General features: G+C 36.3%; 10 protein-coding genes across 10 annotated transcripts; 4 read left to right on the forward strand and 6 right to left on the reverse strand. All coding sequences in view use genetic code 12, as the record gives it.

The window, feature by feature from the left end:
* Positions 1–2: 2 nt before the first annotated feature.
* DASC09_018300 (uncharacterized protein) lies at positions 3–3,245 on the forward strand (the record flags this gene model as incomplete). The annotated part of the gene is made up of 1 exon (XM_064995433.1): positions 3–3,245. One exon carries the CDS (start codon positions 3–5, stop codon positions 3,243–3,245), a length of 3,243 nt encoding a protein of 1,080 aa, XP_064851505.1.
* A 63-nt stretch (positions 3,246–3,308) lies between these two features.
* AIM19 (Aim19p) lies at positions 3,309–3,791 on the reverse strand (the record flags this gene model as incomplete). The annotated part of the gene is made up of 1 exon (XM_064995434.1): positions 3,309–3,791. The coding sequence occupies one exon, from the start codon at positions 3,789–3,791 to the stop codon at positions 3,309–3,311; it is 483 nt and encodes a 160-aa protein (XP_064851506.1).
* A 262-nt stretch (positions 3,792–4,053) lies between these two features.
* On the reverse strand, positions 4,054–4,365 carry DASC09_018320 (histone H4; the record flags this gene model as incomplete). The annotated part of the gene is made up of 1 exon (XM_064995435.1): positions 4,054–4,365. One exon carries the CDS (start codon positions 4,363–4,365, stop codon positions 4,054–4,056), a length of 312 nt encoding a protein of 103 aa, XP_064851507.1.
* A 343-nt stretch (positions 4,366–4,708) lies between these two features.
* Positions 4,709–5,119, forward strand: DASC09_018330 (histone H3; the record flags this gene model as incomplete). Its single annotated transcript, XM_064995436.1, has 1 exon — positions 4,709–5,119. The coding sequence occupies one exon, from the start codon at positions 4,709–4,711 to the stop codon at positions 5,117–5,119; it is 411 nt and encodes a 136-aa protein (XP_064851508.1).
* A 98-nt stretch (positions 5,120–5,217) lies between these two features.
* On the reverse strand, positions 5,218–5,550 carry MCO14 (4a-hydroxytetrahydrobiopterin dehydratase; the record flags this gene model as incomplete). Its single annotated transcript, XM_064995437.1, has 1 exon — positions 5,218–5,550. One exon carries the CDS (start codon positions 5,548–5,550, stop codon positions 5,218–5,220), a length of 333 nt encoding a protein of 110 aa, XP_064851509.1.
* Positions 5,551–5,935: 385 nt separating this feature from the next.
* DASC09_018350 (uncharacterized protein) lies at positions 5,936–7,963 on the forward strand (the record flags this gene model as incomplete). Its single annotated transcript, XM_064995438.1, has 1 exon — positions 5,936–7,963. One exon carries the CDS (start codon positions 5,936–5,938, stop codon positions 7,961–7,963), a length of 2,028 nt encoding a protein of 675 aa, XP_064851510.1.
* An 84-nt stretch (positions 7,964–8,047) lies between these two features.
* MIL1 (Mil1p) lies at positions 8,048–11,320 on the reverse strand (the record flags this gene model as incomplete). The annotated part of the gene is made up of 1 exon (XM_064995439.1): positions 8,048–11,320. One exon carries the CDS (start codon positions 11,318–11,320, stop codon positions 8,048–8,050), a length of 3,273 nt encoding a protein of 1,090 aa, XP_064851511.1.
* Positions 11,321–11,723: 403 nt separating this feature from the next.
* On the reverse strand, positions 11,724–12,725 carry RPS14B (40S ribosomal protein uS11 RPS14B; the record flags this gene model as incomplete). Its single annotated transcript, XM_064995440.1, has 2 exons — positions 11,724–12,142; positions 12,713–12,725. The coding sequence occupies 2 exons, from the start codon at positions 12,723–12,725 to the stop codon at positions 11,724–11,726; spliced, it is 432 nt and encodes a 143-aa protein (XP_064851512.1).
* Positions 12,726–13,339: 614 nt separating this feature from the next.
* On the reverse strand, positions 13,340–13,732 carry RPS22A (40S ribosomal protein uS8 RPS22A; the record flags this gene model as incomplete). Its single annotated transcript, XM_064995441.1, has 1 exon — positions 13,340–13,732. The coding sequence occupies one exon, from the start codon at positions 13,730–13,732 to the stop codon at positions 13,340–13,342; it is 393 nt and encodes a 130-aa protein (XP_064851513.1).
* A 730-nt stretch (positions 13,733–14,462) lies between these two features.
* RPL39 (60S ribosomal protein eL39 RPL39) lies at positions 14,463–15,012 on the forward strand (the record flags this gene model as incomplete). Its single annotated transcript, XM_064995442.1, has 2 exons — positions 14,463–14,468; positions 14,863–15,012. The coding sequence occupies 2 exons, from the start codon at positions 14,463–14,465 to the stop codon at positions 15,010–15,012; spliced, it is 156 nt and encodes a 51-aa protein (XP_064851514.1).
* Positions 15,013–15,598: the final 586 nt, after the last annotated feature.

The raw sequence follows: 15,598 nt of genomic DNA on the forward strand, positions 1-15,598 counted from the left end.
GGATGGGACTGGAAACTGAAAATAGAAAACTAAGGGAGGACTACCGGAAGAAAAGAAGAATTGTGCCTGACAATAAACGAAAACGAGCTTTGTTCAGTTGTGATCGGTGCAAGCAGAGAAAGATCAAATGCAATAGAGTCAAAATTTCGGACAGTGGTGAGTTGAATGTCCGATATGACAATACCACCAGCTGTATCAACTGTGTGAAGGCCTCAGCAGAATGCATCACTCAGTTGCCTCGAAAAAAAAGAATGTACTATCATCATGTTGACAAATTGGAGTTTCATTTCCAGATACTAGAGTCTCTTCTCACCGGTCTACATCCAGAAATCGATGTCTCGGACCTTAACCAGTTGATAAAGTTTGGGAATTCCAAAGGAATAGATATGCCTGATTATGAGGAATTTTTATCCAAAAGTGAAAATAGCTTACTTGGGCGTGTCAATAAGACTCCTGTTTCTACTTCTTCAGGTAATACCAAGGCCCCCAAGAACGACATCAAAAATCTTCTCCATCCGGAAAACACACAGGTGATCACCAGCGACAATAGGGATGAAATCTCCGAAAAACTGAACTCTGGAGGGCAGGAAAATAATAGCGCTGTTGAAATCCCCAAGATGAATGATTACGCTGTGGAAAGATTGGTGTATGATATGGAAGGGAATCTGCATTATATAGGTTATGCAAGCTCATTTGCCCTATTCAATGGGGTATGTAGTTTGGTTATGAGAAACTCTAGACAGACTAGATTGACATTTGATAATCACGTCCACACTTACCAAACAGATGAGATCAAGCGATTCCAAAATCGTACCACCTTTATTACCAATAAAGATATTTCTACCACCTGTATCGGGGAAGTCCCGATTTTGTCTATGGCATCTGATCATTTGCCATTGTGGATCAAATTTCCAGGTGTCAGTTTGATCAGTAAAGAGGAGGCCGATTTTTATGTTGAAATCTTTTTCAATAAGATACATCCATATTATTTCATTTTCAGTGAGGATGCTTTTAGAGAAAAATATAAGCAATTTTGGTTGGAAATTGCTCTGTTAGAGAATGCAAATGCAATGTTTGATGATAAGACTTCTGAAAGCGAAAGATATAAAAAAATATTGGAAATTAGAGAAATTTCAAGTAATTGGATTTTTTGTATTTATTTGGTTTGGATCTTAGGGGCAAGATTCAAGCCTTATCCAGGTGGTGAACTAAATGAAAATCTAATTGATATGTTCCTTAATTTAATTAAGTTAGGATTGCCAGGAATTATTCTTAAGTCATCTTTAATGAGTATTCGTGTGTTATATTTATTGGCTATTGATCTTTTCGCTTCTAAGAACAAGAATTCTGCTTGGATTTTGATAGGGTTGGCTTGCCGTCAGGCCATTTCTTTAGGTCTTCACAGAGAGTCAGGAGTTTTGAATTTAAAATATAAGCGACCAATTTCTCTCCGGAAGCAAATATGGTGGTCACTATATATTTTTGAAGTTACTTTGGGAATATCATTTGGTAGACCGTCAATCATTCTCAACAAAGATATTAGTATCAGTTATCCAACCGATCTCTATACCAGGCCAGGAGAAGAAGATTTTTTGAGCTATTACTTGGAAACTATCAAGTTGACGAAATTATTAAACGAAATTTACGAAGTTAGAGGAGTTATCTACAATGAAAAAGATCAGTCACCTTATAGTTTGAAAGTTATCACCAAAACCTTAAGCATCAGAAAGAAGTTGATCGAATTCAAAGAAAATTTGAAGGCAAAAAGAATGTCATTTGAAGCCGTTCTTGAGGATACGAAGAATGAATTTTATCACCAAAAAATTAAATCAACGTATGGAGTAAAAAGATATAGGTTGGATTTGACTATGAATTATCATTGCTACATGGTTATTATGAGCTTGCCGTTCATTTTATATACAGTTAATATGCTCGTTGCCAAGCCGGAGTTTTTGGGTCATTTAGATGAACCAATAATAGCAATTTTGACTAGTGGAATTGAAAGTGCCATTGAATTAAGTAAATGTCTTCACATTTATAATGAGTTAGATTTTTTGGAAGGCAATTTGTTCTCAGATTTGTTTTTTGGTTATACTTCCACAATGGTTTTGGTTCTTGTTTTCCTCATGTTGAGATCATTCAAGATTATTGAAAAAAGAAATATAACTAATATGACGGCAGTTCAATATTTGAGAGATCAATTGAAAATCTATGATAATCAAACCCCGGTAGATAGCAATATTATTTTATCAAGTGTCTATAGGACTAGAGTAGCAATGAACTCGGGAAAAATTAATGTCGGTGAAACCATGCAACGGTCACTCAGTGTCACTGAAGACTTGCTCAGAGATATTGGTCTCGTGAGAATTTTGGATAAGTTGTTCGGCTTAGTTGAGAAGTCAGATCTGGAAATACCAAAGTCTAAGACAAGTGACAACCCCATAGTTGATGAGAAGCCCAATATTGAACACGGAATCTTTGATAATTTGGATATCAATCCTAAATTTTTCACAGATAGAGCAAAAAAATCGAGCTTTCCCAATGACCACTACAATGATATTGTGGAGAATAATTACAAAGACGTTACCAAGTTGAAAGAGGTTCCAGAACCAGTGTCATTAGAAAAAGAAAAAATGAAGAATGCTAATGTTGCGTCATTATTCTTCTCAAAAGAAAATATGGATAAACCCATTGCAGAAGAGGGTTTTAATATTCAACCAATTTCAAACAATTCGACTATTAGAATCCAAAGCGGATTGAGTCCAGTGAGGAATGCTAGTGGAAATACATTGAAAGTTGAAAATTTTGGTAAAACACCAGCACCTGTTGACAAAGCATCAACAGACATTGACAGATTTTTCTCTGAATTAAAATTCGATAATACGGGTCAATTTGGATTTGATAACTGGGACATTTCTATTAAGAATACCTTATTGAACAATATGAATGATCAATTTGATGATGTGGAACTAAATAGCGATGCTGTGGGGGAGTTTTTGCAATCATCTGGAACTCTCGCCCAATTGGGAGGGCCACTAAATAATCAAAACCATTCAAGCGGTAGCAATATGTTCAATGTTCCATACACAAGTGGAATGATGAATGGAACTGTGTCAGATAATTTTCAACCCCAGCTCAATGGATCGGTTGCTAACAATAACTTCAATATTATAAATACTGGGATGCAAATTGATTTCACCGATAGTCAGCTACATGCATTTTTGGATGAATGGAATGAGCAATAATGAGGTAAAAAATGTGGATTTTATAAGTAGCGTATTATATATTGAATTTGTGAGTAATAATATTCAATTTCTCCATATAAATCTTTTGCCATACAAGACTGCATTGGACACTGCCCCTACAGTCAATAGCACTGGCCATACTCTACCATATTTGATAGCATTAATAGTATTTCTGCCATTTGACAACAAATATAATGTAGACCAAGTCATCGTAAATCCTGCGCCGTTAATACAATCATCATCATAAATCATGTATCCACCCAATGCCGATGCTGCACCAAACAATACAACAGATATATTGCTTGGGCCAACTCGTACTAATTTCGCCAAAGACTCGGGGTTTGTCCTACTTGGGAAAAGTCGTGAAGGTGAAAGAACTCCTGGTTTAGCCACGATCTGTGATTTGGCGACTAATGGCGACACAAAAAGTGAGGAAGAAAACAACCACGCAGGATACGGAGTTAAAGTGTATTCGTAAAGACGATTGTAAACAAACATGCCGCTTCCTTCTGTCTTCTGTATGGCTTTTTGAATATCTTCTGGCATTATTTAATCGCGTGTAATGTATTATCGTTAATTCTGGGTGATGGTCTTTTTTGAAATAATATCCTTGACAGCAACCTTATGATATACCTACAGGTATATATATTTAAAAAAAAAACATCACATGACAAAGATTACATTATTTTTTAAGAGACAAAATTGGAATTCCAAACACTAATATACACTATGGAGAAAATAAAAACAAAGCCCATGAAAAAGACGAACGTAACCAAGAAAAGAATAAAACATTAGAAGATTCTTCAGATCAACCACCGAAACCATACAAGGTTCTACCTTGTCTCTTCAAAGCGTAGACGACATCCAACGAAGTGACGGTCTTTCTCTTAGCGTGTTCAGTGTAAGTAACAGCATCTCTGATAACATTTTCCAAGAACGACTTCAAGACAACTCTAACTTCTTCGTAGATCAAGGCAGAAATACGCTTAACACCACCTCTTCTTGCCAATCTTCTGATAGCTGGCTTAGTGATACCTTGAATGTTATCTCTTAAAATTTTTCTGTGACGCTTAGCACCACCTTTACCAAGACCTTTACCACCTTTACCACGACCGGACATTATTTATTATTGATTATTATTTGTTTATTTTATTGTATGATAATAAGAAAGACGTTAAAATGGTGGAAGGAGGTGCCGGCGACCTTATATATACCTGTCTGTAAGGGTGCAATACCCCCATGCTGTCCTATTGCATACTCATGCCGACACATACCCCTCGGACTCGCTGTCTTTTTCACCTGGTCTGGGAACGGGTGAGCTTCCATGCCAACACTTGTCCCCTTGCCCTATTTTTTGACATCCCCCGCTCAATTACTATAAAAGCACATCGATGCCCTAATGGTTTTTTCTTACTGGAATCTCCAAATGAAATAATCAATATAAAACAAGTTTAATAAACAAAATGGCTAGAACCAAGCAAACTGCTAGAAAGTCAACCGGTGGTAAGGCTCCAAGAAAACAATTGGCCTCCAAAGCTGCCAGAAAGTCTGCCCCATCTACCGGGGGTGTTAAGAAGCCACACAGATATAAGCCAGGTACTGTTGCCTTGAGAGAAATTAGAAGATTTCAAAAGTCTACCGAATTGTTGATCAGAAAGTTGCCATTCCAAAGATTGGTTAGAGAAATTGCCCAAGACTTCAAGACTGACTTGAGATTCCAATCGTCTGCTATTGGTGCTTTGCAAGAATCTGTTGAAGCTTACTTGGTCTCTTTGTTTGAAGACACCAATTTGTGTGCTATCCATGCGAAGAGAGTTACTATCCAAAAGAAGGATATCCAATTGGCTAGAAGATTGAGAGGTGAAAGATCCTAATTGTGGGGTATTGCTATTATTTTCGGTTCTGTTTTAATGATTATGGTTTTTAACTTTATTTTTACGGCTTTCTTTAATGTACATTAGAATTATTTTGTTTATTGGTATCTTTTAATGTAGCTATTGATCTTCTTTGCCATAGTGATGTCAACATCGGTAACGGCATTTGCATCATGTGTTTGCAAGATAATCTTCACGTTATTGTAGGTGTATTGAATAGTAGGGTGGTGACCTAAGAGATGTGACCTCAAATTGACTTGATTGATGAAAGAACTGGTGGTCTCAAAATCTTTAAGCTTGATAGATGTTTCGATCGCAGGCACATCATTATGGGACCTAAGACACCATCCTGCTAACTGTTTTTCAAGGATTTCGGTCACCTCCGGGGTTTCCAAAGGTTTGGCAGCTGCTTTAAGGATTCTATTGTACATTGGTTCGGTTGTCTCAGGTTGACATCATCTCCATGTGTTGCGGAGGTGCCTTTTGGTTATTTTTTCCTTCAATAATTATGGGGGTCTCAAACCCCTTTGCACCCAGCCCGCGTAATAACAACAATAACAACAAAGCTTTCCAAAGCTTGAAATAATCTAACAATTATCACTGAGTCATTTCTCTCCAACAATTTCCACGCTCTCTGGTTTCTTGATTAATGAAAATACATATCCTTCCATTTGTGCCTTGATACTGTGATATGTGTTGGTTTTACACGTGACTCGATGCTACCGTTTTTTTTAACAGCATATCGATTCCACTAATGCTCCGAAACCCAGTTTGACAGTTCTCTCTTTAGTATCATAGTTCATATCTCCTCGGGAAATGGTCACGGCAATTACCATTATAAGCCATGAGCTCAACCCTTTAATAACTCGGTTTTATAAGCACAATGATTTTGAAGACGCCCCAATGCTGGAAATTTTAGACAATTTTCGTGACGTCCTCCTTAATAACAATATCAACAGCCTTCCGCCAGTAATACGAATCCAAAGCTATAATTACCTCTATGTTTACTCAAACAACATCATATTGATGATGGTGGTTGCCGATCGTTTCTATGATACCAGCAATATCATGTGCTATTTGGTTTTTCTTAAAAAGTTTGAAGAAATATTGAAAAATTACTTCAAGGCCACGGCATTAGATCAGGACATGATAATAGATAATTTCCTATTATTGTACGAATTGTTTGATGAAATGATTGATTTTGGGTTTGTGCAGATAACAGACTTTAATATCCTCAATGAATACATAAAAATGAAGTTGAATGTATCAGAACCAGAACAAAAGACCAAGGATAACAAGGAACTAGAACATGAGATGAATTCAAGTATATCTAGAATGTCAACAACCCAATTGTCCTGGAGACCAAAAGGGATTTTTTATAAGAAAAACGAGGTTTTCATAGATATTATTGAAAAGATCAATCTCTTGATGGACCCCAACGGGGCAATCAAAAAACAAGTGATCCTGGGTGAAGTTAAAGTAAAGTGCTTCTTATCGGGAATGCCAACTTTAAAATTAGGACTTAATGAGTTCCTAGTTCATGATCGAGATTCAGCATCTACAATTGATTCATTTAAAAGAATACAGTTTGATAATCTCAACTTTCATCAATGTGTGGAGTTATCACAATTCTCCAATGACAATACAATCAGTTTCATTCCACCTGATGGTAAATTCCTGTTATTAAATTATAAGTTACAAGTTCATAAATCGCCATTGCTTAAGGTCATGAATATAGACTTCAAGAAAAGAATCATCTATCGAAAATCGAGAAAGCCTTGTGTTCTGCAATCTCCGAATCCGCTAGCGAGGGCTTCGACCACCTTTCAAGCTTCCCCAATGACCTCAAGAAGACCATCAATCGCCCAGTCTATCAAATCAGGAGAATCAGGTCATTCTTGGAAACCAGACACAATATCCATAAATGAAACTGATGATATTACCAAAGAAACTAAGCTCTTGGTATCTGTTGAATTGGAAACTAAATTCACTAAAAGGCTATCAGCCAGTGATGTTTCTATTGTCATTCCCATAAATTTCAAAAAATTTCACGTTAATTTTAACCAGGTACCAAGATTTAAGACAAAAATTGGAGGAGTGGTTCTTGACTTAGAGAAGCAGTGCATCGTATGGAAGATTTCATCAATAGGAGGAAGCAGAGATTTTCAAATGTCGAGCGAGATAACATTATTAAATGACGAAGATATTCGACAAAAATATGTTGAAAGTGAATTACTCGGGTCAGGTAGTGATGATTATGACTCTTCTGACTCGGAAAATGAAAAAACTTACAACTACTATTATGGAGATAAATCAAAAGGGAATCAGATCAGTGACAAGGCAAAAAAGATAAAAAAAATTTATAAGACTATTCAAAAGGAACAAAAGGCAATTTCACAAACTACCAATTCCCACAGGCTAAGTAGGAATGAGGGGCCAACCTCCCCTAACTTATTAATGGAAACTGATAAAAATCTTGATAATTTGGCCACTATTATTGATTCTCCAAATTTACCGGAAAAACCACACGATATTAATGACAATTTTTACATCAACAAAAATATGGTCAAAGTGAATTTCAAAATTAATAATTTGACCCATTCTGGTCTCAAAGTAACTTATTTGAAACTTAATGAACCTTTGTTGAATTATACATCATTTCCTTGGGTCAAATATGTATGTACAAATGATGAAGAATATGGATTTAAATTTGACTTCAATAGGAAAGGGCCATCAGAAACCATTGTGAAACATTTTAAACAACGAATACCTGGTGATCAACCATCAAAGTTTATTGGGGTCGCAGGAGGAGCTTCACAAAGAAAATCTTGGAAAAAAATATAGATTAATTTCGAATATCATTGATCTATTTCTATTTAGTAGACAAAAATTTTATATGAGAAATATTTGATGTTAATTAACTGTGATTCACCTTTTGACTTTTACTTTCTCTTCATTTTCGTAGTTGCATTCTCTTTCGTGTGCCTCCTTGTACCCTTCTTCTTCTTCTTCTTCTTCTTCTTCTTCTTCTTCTTCTTCTTCTTCTTCTTCTTCTTCTTCTTCTTCTTCTTTTTCATCATCATCATCATCATCATCATCATCATCATCATCATCATTATACGACCCTTCCTTGCTCTCTCTCTTTTTCAAATTGGTTTCAAATTCTGCATTGATTTTCAGTAACCCACCGCTTTCCTTCAAGGCTTCGATTTCTTGCTTCAATTTATCAACATTAAAAAAATTGTATTCCGCATGTGGATCTGATTTACTAGCATTATCTTCAGGTGATTCTTCAACTTGACCGTCACCTTTATCCTTTGAAGTATCATTTTGTACTTGTCCTTCGGCGTACACTTCCCACCATTCCTTCCGTTTTGGTTTGAACCATGACTTCCAACCTTTCTTTTTGGTACTGACTTTTGACTTATCTTTGAGAACTTGTTGGGCATTTTCCTCAAATTCTAGAACCAACTCTCTTTGTCTTTCGGCTTGCTCGGGATCTGGCTCGTCGATTTCCACAAACTCTTCAGATAAAACATCCCAGCCAACCATCGATAACAATCTAGGCATAGCCTTACGATATTCCATATGGCCTGTAACGTGGTGAGTGCAATCAAAATTCTCAATACCTTCGATACCCTCAATTGGCGATAAACCTACCACTCTTCTAATACCGCCACTGGTGGCTCGGAAAAGATAGCCCAAAATCCAATCCTTCTTTGAGTAACCATTGATAAATCGTCCTGAAACCACTGAACGACACAAAGAGAGTTGCTCACTGTTATAAACAAACGGGGCGCCAAATATAATGACATTTTCCACTAAATCATAAGCCCCTTTTTTGGCCAATTCAAGCAAGCATGAATATATCAATCTTGAACCAATTGAAAAGCCAACAAGGGTCACTGGACGAACTCCCAAGTTCCGAGATATTAAAGTATCGGCCAAGATCAAACCAGCTGCCCAGGCTCTATCCAATGAAACATTCCATGGATTATCTAACAAGTAACCTAACTTTGAAAGTGCCATCGGCACTTGTATTGCGGCCATAAATGCAGTTAATACTGTGGCACCTAAAATTTGTTGGACAGATTGGGTCAAAATTTCTGTTGCCAAGATATTAATTGTCTGACCAACAGTAGTTAACATCTCGGGTTCCCATAACAAGGAGTATAAATCTCCCATTACTGGATCAACAGTAGAAAATGGTAATCTGATATCATCGGCAACACTATTCATCCACCCACTGACAGTGATGATCAAGTTAAGCCTTTTATTGCTGTGTAGAGGCTTGAATTCAAATGTCTTTACAGAACCTGTTCTTTTCATCATCCCACTCGCACCAACCTTCGCTCCAATACCTGTTGACACTGTCGTAACTATTGCTGTACCCGCTGTCCCTGCAAGAAACCCCGATGTTCCGGCGATACCAACTGTAGATAGCCCAGCAGCAATACCTGCACCAATTAGGGGGCCCAAAAGTCCACCTGAAACACCAAGAATTAAACTTCCGCCAACACCAGCTAAGCCAATGTAAATCATTCTCTTTCTCTTAGCTCTCTTGGCTCGGTAATTAACAAATTCATTTTCGTTCAATTGTTGTTCAGAACCTTCATCAATTTCAAGTGCATCAGTAATGCGTCTTTCAAATTGACAAATTTCAAAATTTGAAAGTTTTATTGCCTCCCCAAATCTCATCAAAAGGGTACGCGATCTAGAATCATAAACGGAGTCGTAAATAAGGATAAGAAATAAGTCACAAATCACTGTCCAGGCCACATCAATTTCAATTTTTTTTTGATTCATTATGTCCTCAGGCTCTAGGGTTTTTTGAATGTTAATATCGTCTGCTACTGATTGGGAAATGTTTTCTGAAGAGCTCTTATCTGTGTCGTTCGCATGTTCATTTGCATTAACCTCTGTGATCTCTGAATCTAAATTTTCTTCACCATTTGCTCTCATCTGAACAAATTTTGCATCCCTTTTTATCTCCTCATCCTCATAAATTGGATTATCAATTACCTCGGTTTTTGCTAAACTTCTAGCTAAATCGTTAGGCATAACACCATGATTACTCAAATTCTCAATCATCTTCTTCTCTTCTTTAGTAACATCCATGTGGTCATACAAATCCGACATAACCTTTTGAGACCATATCGCTAAGGATGATTGGGATGCACTAAGAATTTTGCTATTTTTGTATTTACTAGTGCTCAATTTAGCCATGTCTGTCGCCATTTCAATCATTATAAGTTTCACTAAACCAACATACGCAAAAATCTCTTCCACTTTAAGCATCTCTTTAGTGGCTTGCATCTGGTCTAATGCTGACCTGGTAGATTCATCAATAAAATCCTCCTCGTGTTCTTCATCATCTGTCTCTTTCTCATTAAAAGCTTGTTCTTTGTTTACTGCTTCCTTACTTCGGAATAAGAAATCAGTCTTTTTGTCAGTTTCCGCATAACTCTCAGCTTGCGATTGTATAGCAATTCTTGTATATCCTTGACTGCCATTCCCACCTTGAAGAGCAGGCTTCAGTTTATGTTCGTTCTTGCTCTTCGGTGTCAACATTTGAGAATTGTGGATCATATGAGCAGTGTCTGTTTCAGTAGAATCATTAATAAGCTCACCCTTATCATTATAAACATCATAGCTATTAGCAACGGTGGGCATTTCCTGCCATTCCCCTTCTTCCTCATCCTCATCTTCATCATCATATTCAAACAATACACTACCATCATCTGATCCCTCTTGATCCCCAAGGATCATTGTATCCTTCACTTCTATTGGAGATAAATTTTCAGTTTCTTCGGTTTCAATTGATACATAATTTGCTTTCGTCTCGAAAGAGGCAATATTTGGCAGGTTCTCCAAGTTCTCGTGATTTGTTTGAACTGATGGTGTGGTGCTTGGTTCTGGCAGTTGATTCTCAAAAGACCTCATAGCGTTATTACTTGTGCGTATATTTGGCATCTCTTGAGGCAAATGCAGAGCCCCTAGGTTGAACTCAACAAAATCTTTACCTGATGATTGGTCTTTACCGTCCAATACATCCTCCTCTTTCTCATGGTCAAATTCGTTGGTTTCGGTAATGTTCGGTAGTCCTGGAAGGTCATGGAGAGTTAGATTATCTTCCCCCTGCGTTGATGGATCATTGGAGGAATTATATTTGTCACTAGGACCTATCGATTCTTCAGACATAATGGCAATCTTGTAGTTATTGGTCTCATCAACAAACAGGAAGGATAATACTTGCTGTACTGTGCGTTGGTAATTTGATCTTCTTGCCAGGGCAGATAACCGGTGTTCCATGGCGCCCAAAAAGCGTGCATATTGTTAATTTTTTAATGCCACCAAGGATTTGTGGGGCTTCATTTAAATCCGTCGCAATTGTGATATTTTAAAAAGCTATCTTTAACACTAAACGTATTGACCAGATCAACATGCTATTTTCAATTATGAGCCAAAAATTGGACGTGTATATTTGCGATATTCTACAATTGTTTATTATGATAAGACTTTTAAAGGCATGATAATTAAACTAGTAGTAGTGAAACATGGGCTGAAAAATTCGTAATTTGTTTTGACAAAATAATACACAAGATTACAATCTTCTACCACGACGACCACCCTTTCTTCTGGTGGAGTCAGATGGAACTGGGGTAACATCTTCAATTCTACCAATTCTCAAACCGGATCTAGCCAAAGCTCTCAAAGCAGATTGACCACCTGGACCTGGGGTCTTGGTCTTGGTACCACCAGTAGCTCTCAATTTGATGTGGACAGCAGTAATACCAACTTCTTTACATTTTTGAGCGGCATCTTGGGAAGCCAACATAGCGGCGTATGGAGTAGATTCATCGTGATCAGCCTTGACCTTCATACCACCAGTGACACGGGCAATAGTTTCCTTACCGGACAAATCAGTGATGTGGACGAAAGTATCGTTGAAGGAAGCGAAGATACGGGCAACACCGAAGACTTCAGCACCGTCATGGGCTTGTGGACCCAAAGTAACATTTTCTAAAACAGTTCGTTAGTAAAAAAATCCATAAAAGTTGTTGACTTAAAACACTAGGCATCCGTATATCAAATTGTACAATACTTTTCTTTAAAATCAGCTATTGAATAATAATACTCTTTAACAAATACATAACACCAATCCATGGGTGTGCAAAACACAAACTAGAGATGCACCTGTTCACATTATGAGATCTAGATCATTAATATCCAACGACTTCAAAAGTTCCCATTATATCTATTAGTTTTTCCTGTTGAAATCATTCCACAAATTACCTAACATGTCTTGAATTAAAAAAAAAAAATACTCAAGCGCATTGGAATCTTTGTAAAGTCTATTAGAAGCTTTGAAAAATCTTTTGAGTTTGGTCATATTCAGTGGGTATAATTGCTTTCATCTCTTCTTGTTTCTCACTATTCAATATGATTGTCTGAGTTGAACTGAAAACTCTTATGAAATAACAGTCATGATCCATAATCCCAATAACGAAAGCCCCATAAAAAGACTCGGTAAATGACAGATTCTTATTGATATTACGGTATTCCTATGTCCCATATTCACTATTAACATACCGTTGGTAGCCATTTTGGATTGTTATTATTTACTGTAATACCTCTTAACTCACTCTATCCAGAGGTGAAAAGGGCGATATATTAAATTTTTTCTTATTTTTTCGAATAGCAGATGAATATTTAGGGTGTAACACCCGCCATTTTGACAAGTCACTTGTAGCCCTACATCTTACACGTGCTTGTAGGGCTCATAAAGGTGATACTTCCTTATGTTTTTTCTTTTTCTTTTCTTTTTTTTTTTTTTGACAGATGGATGATCTGTGATTCACCTATTCTGACAATCTGTAGCCTTTCATATATTTTGGTATATTATTTAGATCAGAGTAGCTGCAGGATTAACACTAATAGAAATCTTATTAAGTCACAAGTTATAGAGACACTCATTTGATATTAAAAAGAAAAAAAAATTAGTCCACTTATGGATCTTCAAAGTACCCAATTTCAGTAAGAACTCATACTCAATGCAATAAATAATGCTGTTATACTTGCTTCATATGACAGGGTGCGGACCATTAAACAGGGCCCATATGGTTAAAAAAAAAAAAGTTCTACATGTTATGAAGAATAAGTATAAATGCTAGAGCTAAAATACATTTTTATTAGGATAGAACATAATTGCAAATTAACTTAGTAAACGAAACCCAAGATCTTACCAGCAACGTGCTTTCTCTTGGCTTCTTCGTGGTCCATAATACCAGCAGAGGTGGTCAAGATAACAAAACCAAATTGTCTGGCTGGCAACAAGTTGTCAGTCCATTTTTCAATGTCATCAATCTTAACGTTGTATCTTGGGGAAATGACACCACACTTGTTCAATCTACCATTCAATTGGACAACAATCTTACCGGATCTGTGGTCATCGATGAGTTCGAATTCACCAATGTAACCGTGCTTTTGCATGACTTGCAAGAACTTGATGATGACCTTAGAGGATGGTCTGATCAAGACTTGTCTCTTACCGGTCTTGGAAGCGTTGTTGATAGCGTTCAAGGCGTCTGCTAAGGCTGAGGCTCTGGTCATTTTGATCTAGAATAATGTTAGTATGTATAAACATTAAACAAATAAAGAATCTAATGGTGCCAAAGAGAAATGAGAATGTAACTTTTTAGTGCATATAATGAATTCACTTAGTTGTGATCTCCCGTGAACGTACATTCTTGTTCTTGAAATATCAAATATTGTGCTTCATTCAATCATGAAGATCGATTTTCTTTTCAAATATCAACTCTCGCGAAAGCTCTGTCTCGCCGAATAGGAAAACTTTGACCTTCTTTTCTTCATCCCGACACGCTTCAAAATTGATAGACAAATGCCCAACTCATAGCTAATTTTATTCCAGAAATATTGTGTTATGATACATCCCAAATTCGCTCTTCAATAAAACACAGTAATCATATTCTCATTTCTTTTGATATCATCCTCTTTTTACACGTACAAGTTATTGTGTCTATTACTTCTTGTGATGAGAGCTCTACTCAAAGAATTTGCTGATGTGCATTTTTGATGAATTTTTTTCTCCAACCTGTGAAAAATAGGGCTTTCTGTTTTGATAGGGCTCATGCATTCTCGTGCATATCATGTGTCTGTGTGATCGGTATTGGCTATTGGAACTTTCAATTTTTTTTTTTTCAGTTACCTATGCCGGGCAATGGAGCTTCTCTGACCTCTACTCATTCTCATTAAAAAAATTTCAACTTTCTTCCTACGGTCGACAAGTAGACGTCATTAAAGAAGATACAACTAATTCAAGATGCCTGTATGTACTAGGTGAAATTATTATAAATGGAAAATACTGTGTTTGTGATTGATGAATGATTTGGGGTTTTTTGGAAATATGAATGTTTCATCTCAGAATATGGTTGATTAGTATATATGGGTTTGAATAATTGAAGTTTTGCCAGAGAAAAAAAAGAGAATGAACAAATTAAGAAGCAACGGAAATATGTTTAATGTTATATGATATTAAATCATCAATATCATGATTTAACTATTAATTAAGCAATAAGCTATCAAAAATAATAATGGATCGGGAATAAATCAGAGGAAGCCCGGAAATGATACATGAAATTATAGATATTCAATCTCTACAGCTCACAAACAGTTCGAGTACTCCATAATCAATATGATCATCTTACTAACTTTCGTCATAGTCTAACAAGTCTTTCAAAATCAAGCAAAAATTGGGCAAGGTTCAAAAGCAAAACAGATCCTTACCACAATGGATCAGATTGAAAACCAACAACACCATCCGTTACAACGCTAAGAGAAGACACTGGAGACGTACTAAGTTGGGTCTCTAAGCAATTATTATGGAACGAATCCTACGTTTTTGCTGCTACTCAATGTTATGTTAGAATTTTTATGGTAGTCATGTCCTAATTCCAAAACTTGAATCCCACAATTAACGCGTCTATTATGATAATTTGAGCTATTTGCTGGTTATTTTTTCACGTTAATATATAATTGGTGTTTTTTTTTGAATTGTAACTATTATTGTGAAATATATTCTTGGTATCACTTTTAAAAAATTTCGATTCTAATGTAGAAAGCTGTGAAAAAGCATCAGCTTTACAGTATATTGTATGGTCAAGGGGGTACCATATGATCTATGATGCGGAAAGTTGCAATTTCAACTCAAATGACATTGATGGTCTGTGTTAAGTGAGCTTAGTGAGCTTCTCGCTTAGGAAATAATGCAGCGCTCATAGTATCTAAAGTTCCAATCAGACGAAGAAAAATAATATCTATTTTTATTATGATATGAAATCTAGAAATCTCATCTTTTGTTAACTTGATACATCTTAACTTTTGAATTATAATTTATATTTTAAATCTTATTATCTCTTGAAAAATAAATATTGAATTTCTACAGCAACTGTCTGTTTT

The sequence above is a fragment of the Saccharomycopsis crataegensis genome (genome assembly GCF_037102585.1).
Source record: "Saccharomycopsis crataegensis DNA, jcf7180000000073, whole genome shotgun sequence".
NCBI lineage: Eukaryota > Fungi > Ascomycota > Saccharomycetes > Ascoideales > Saccharomycopsidaceae > Saccharomycopsis > Saccharomycopsis crataegensis.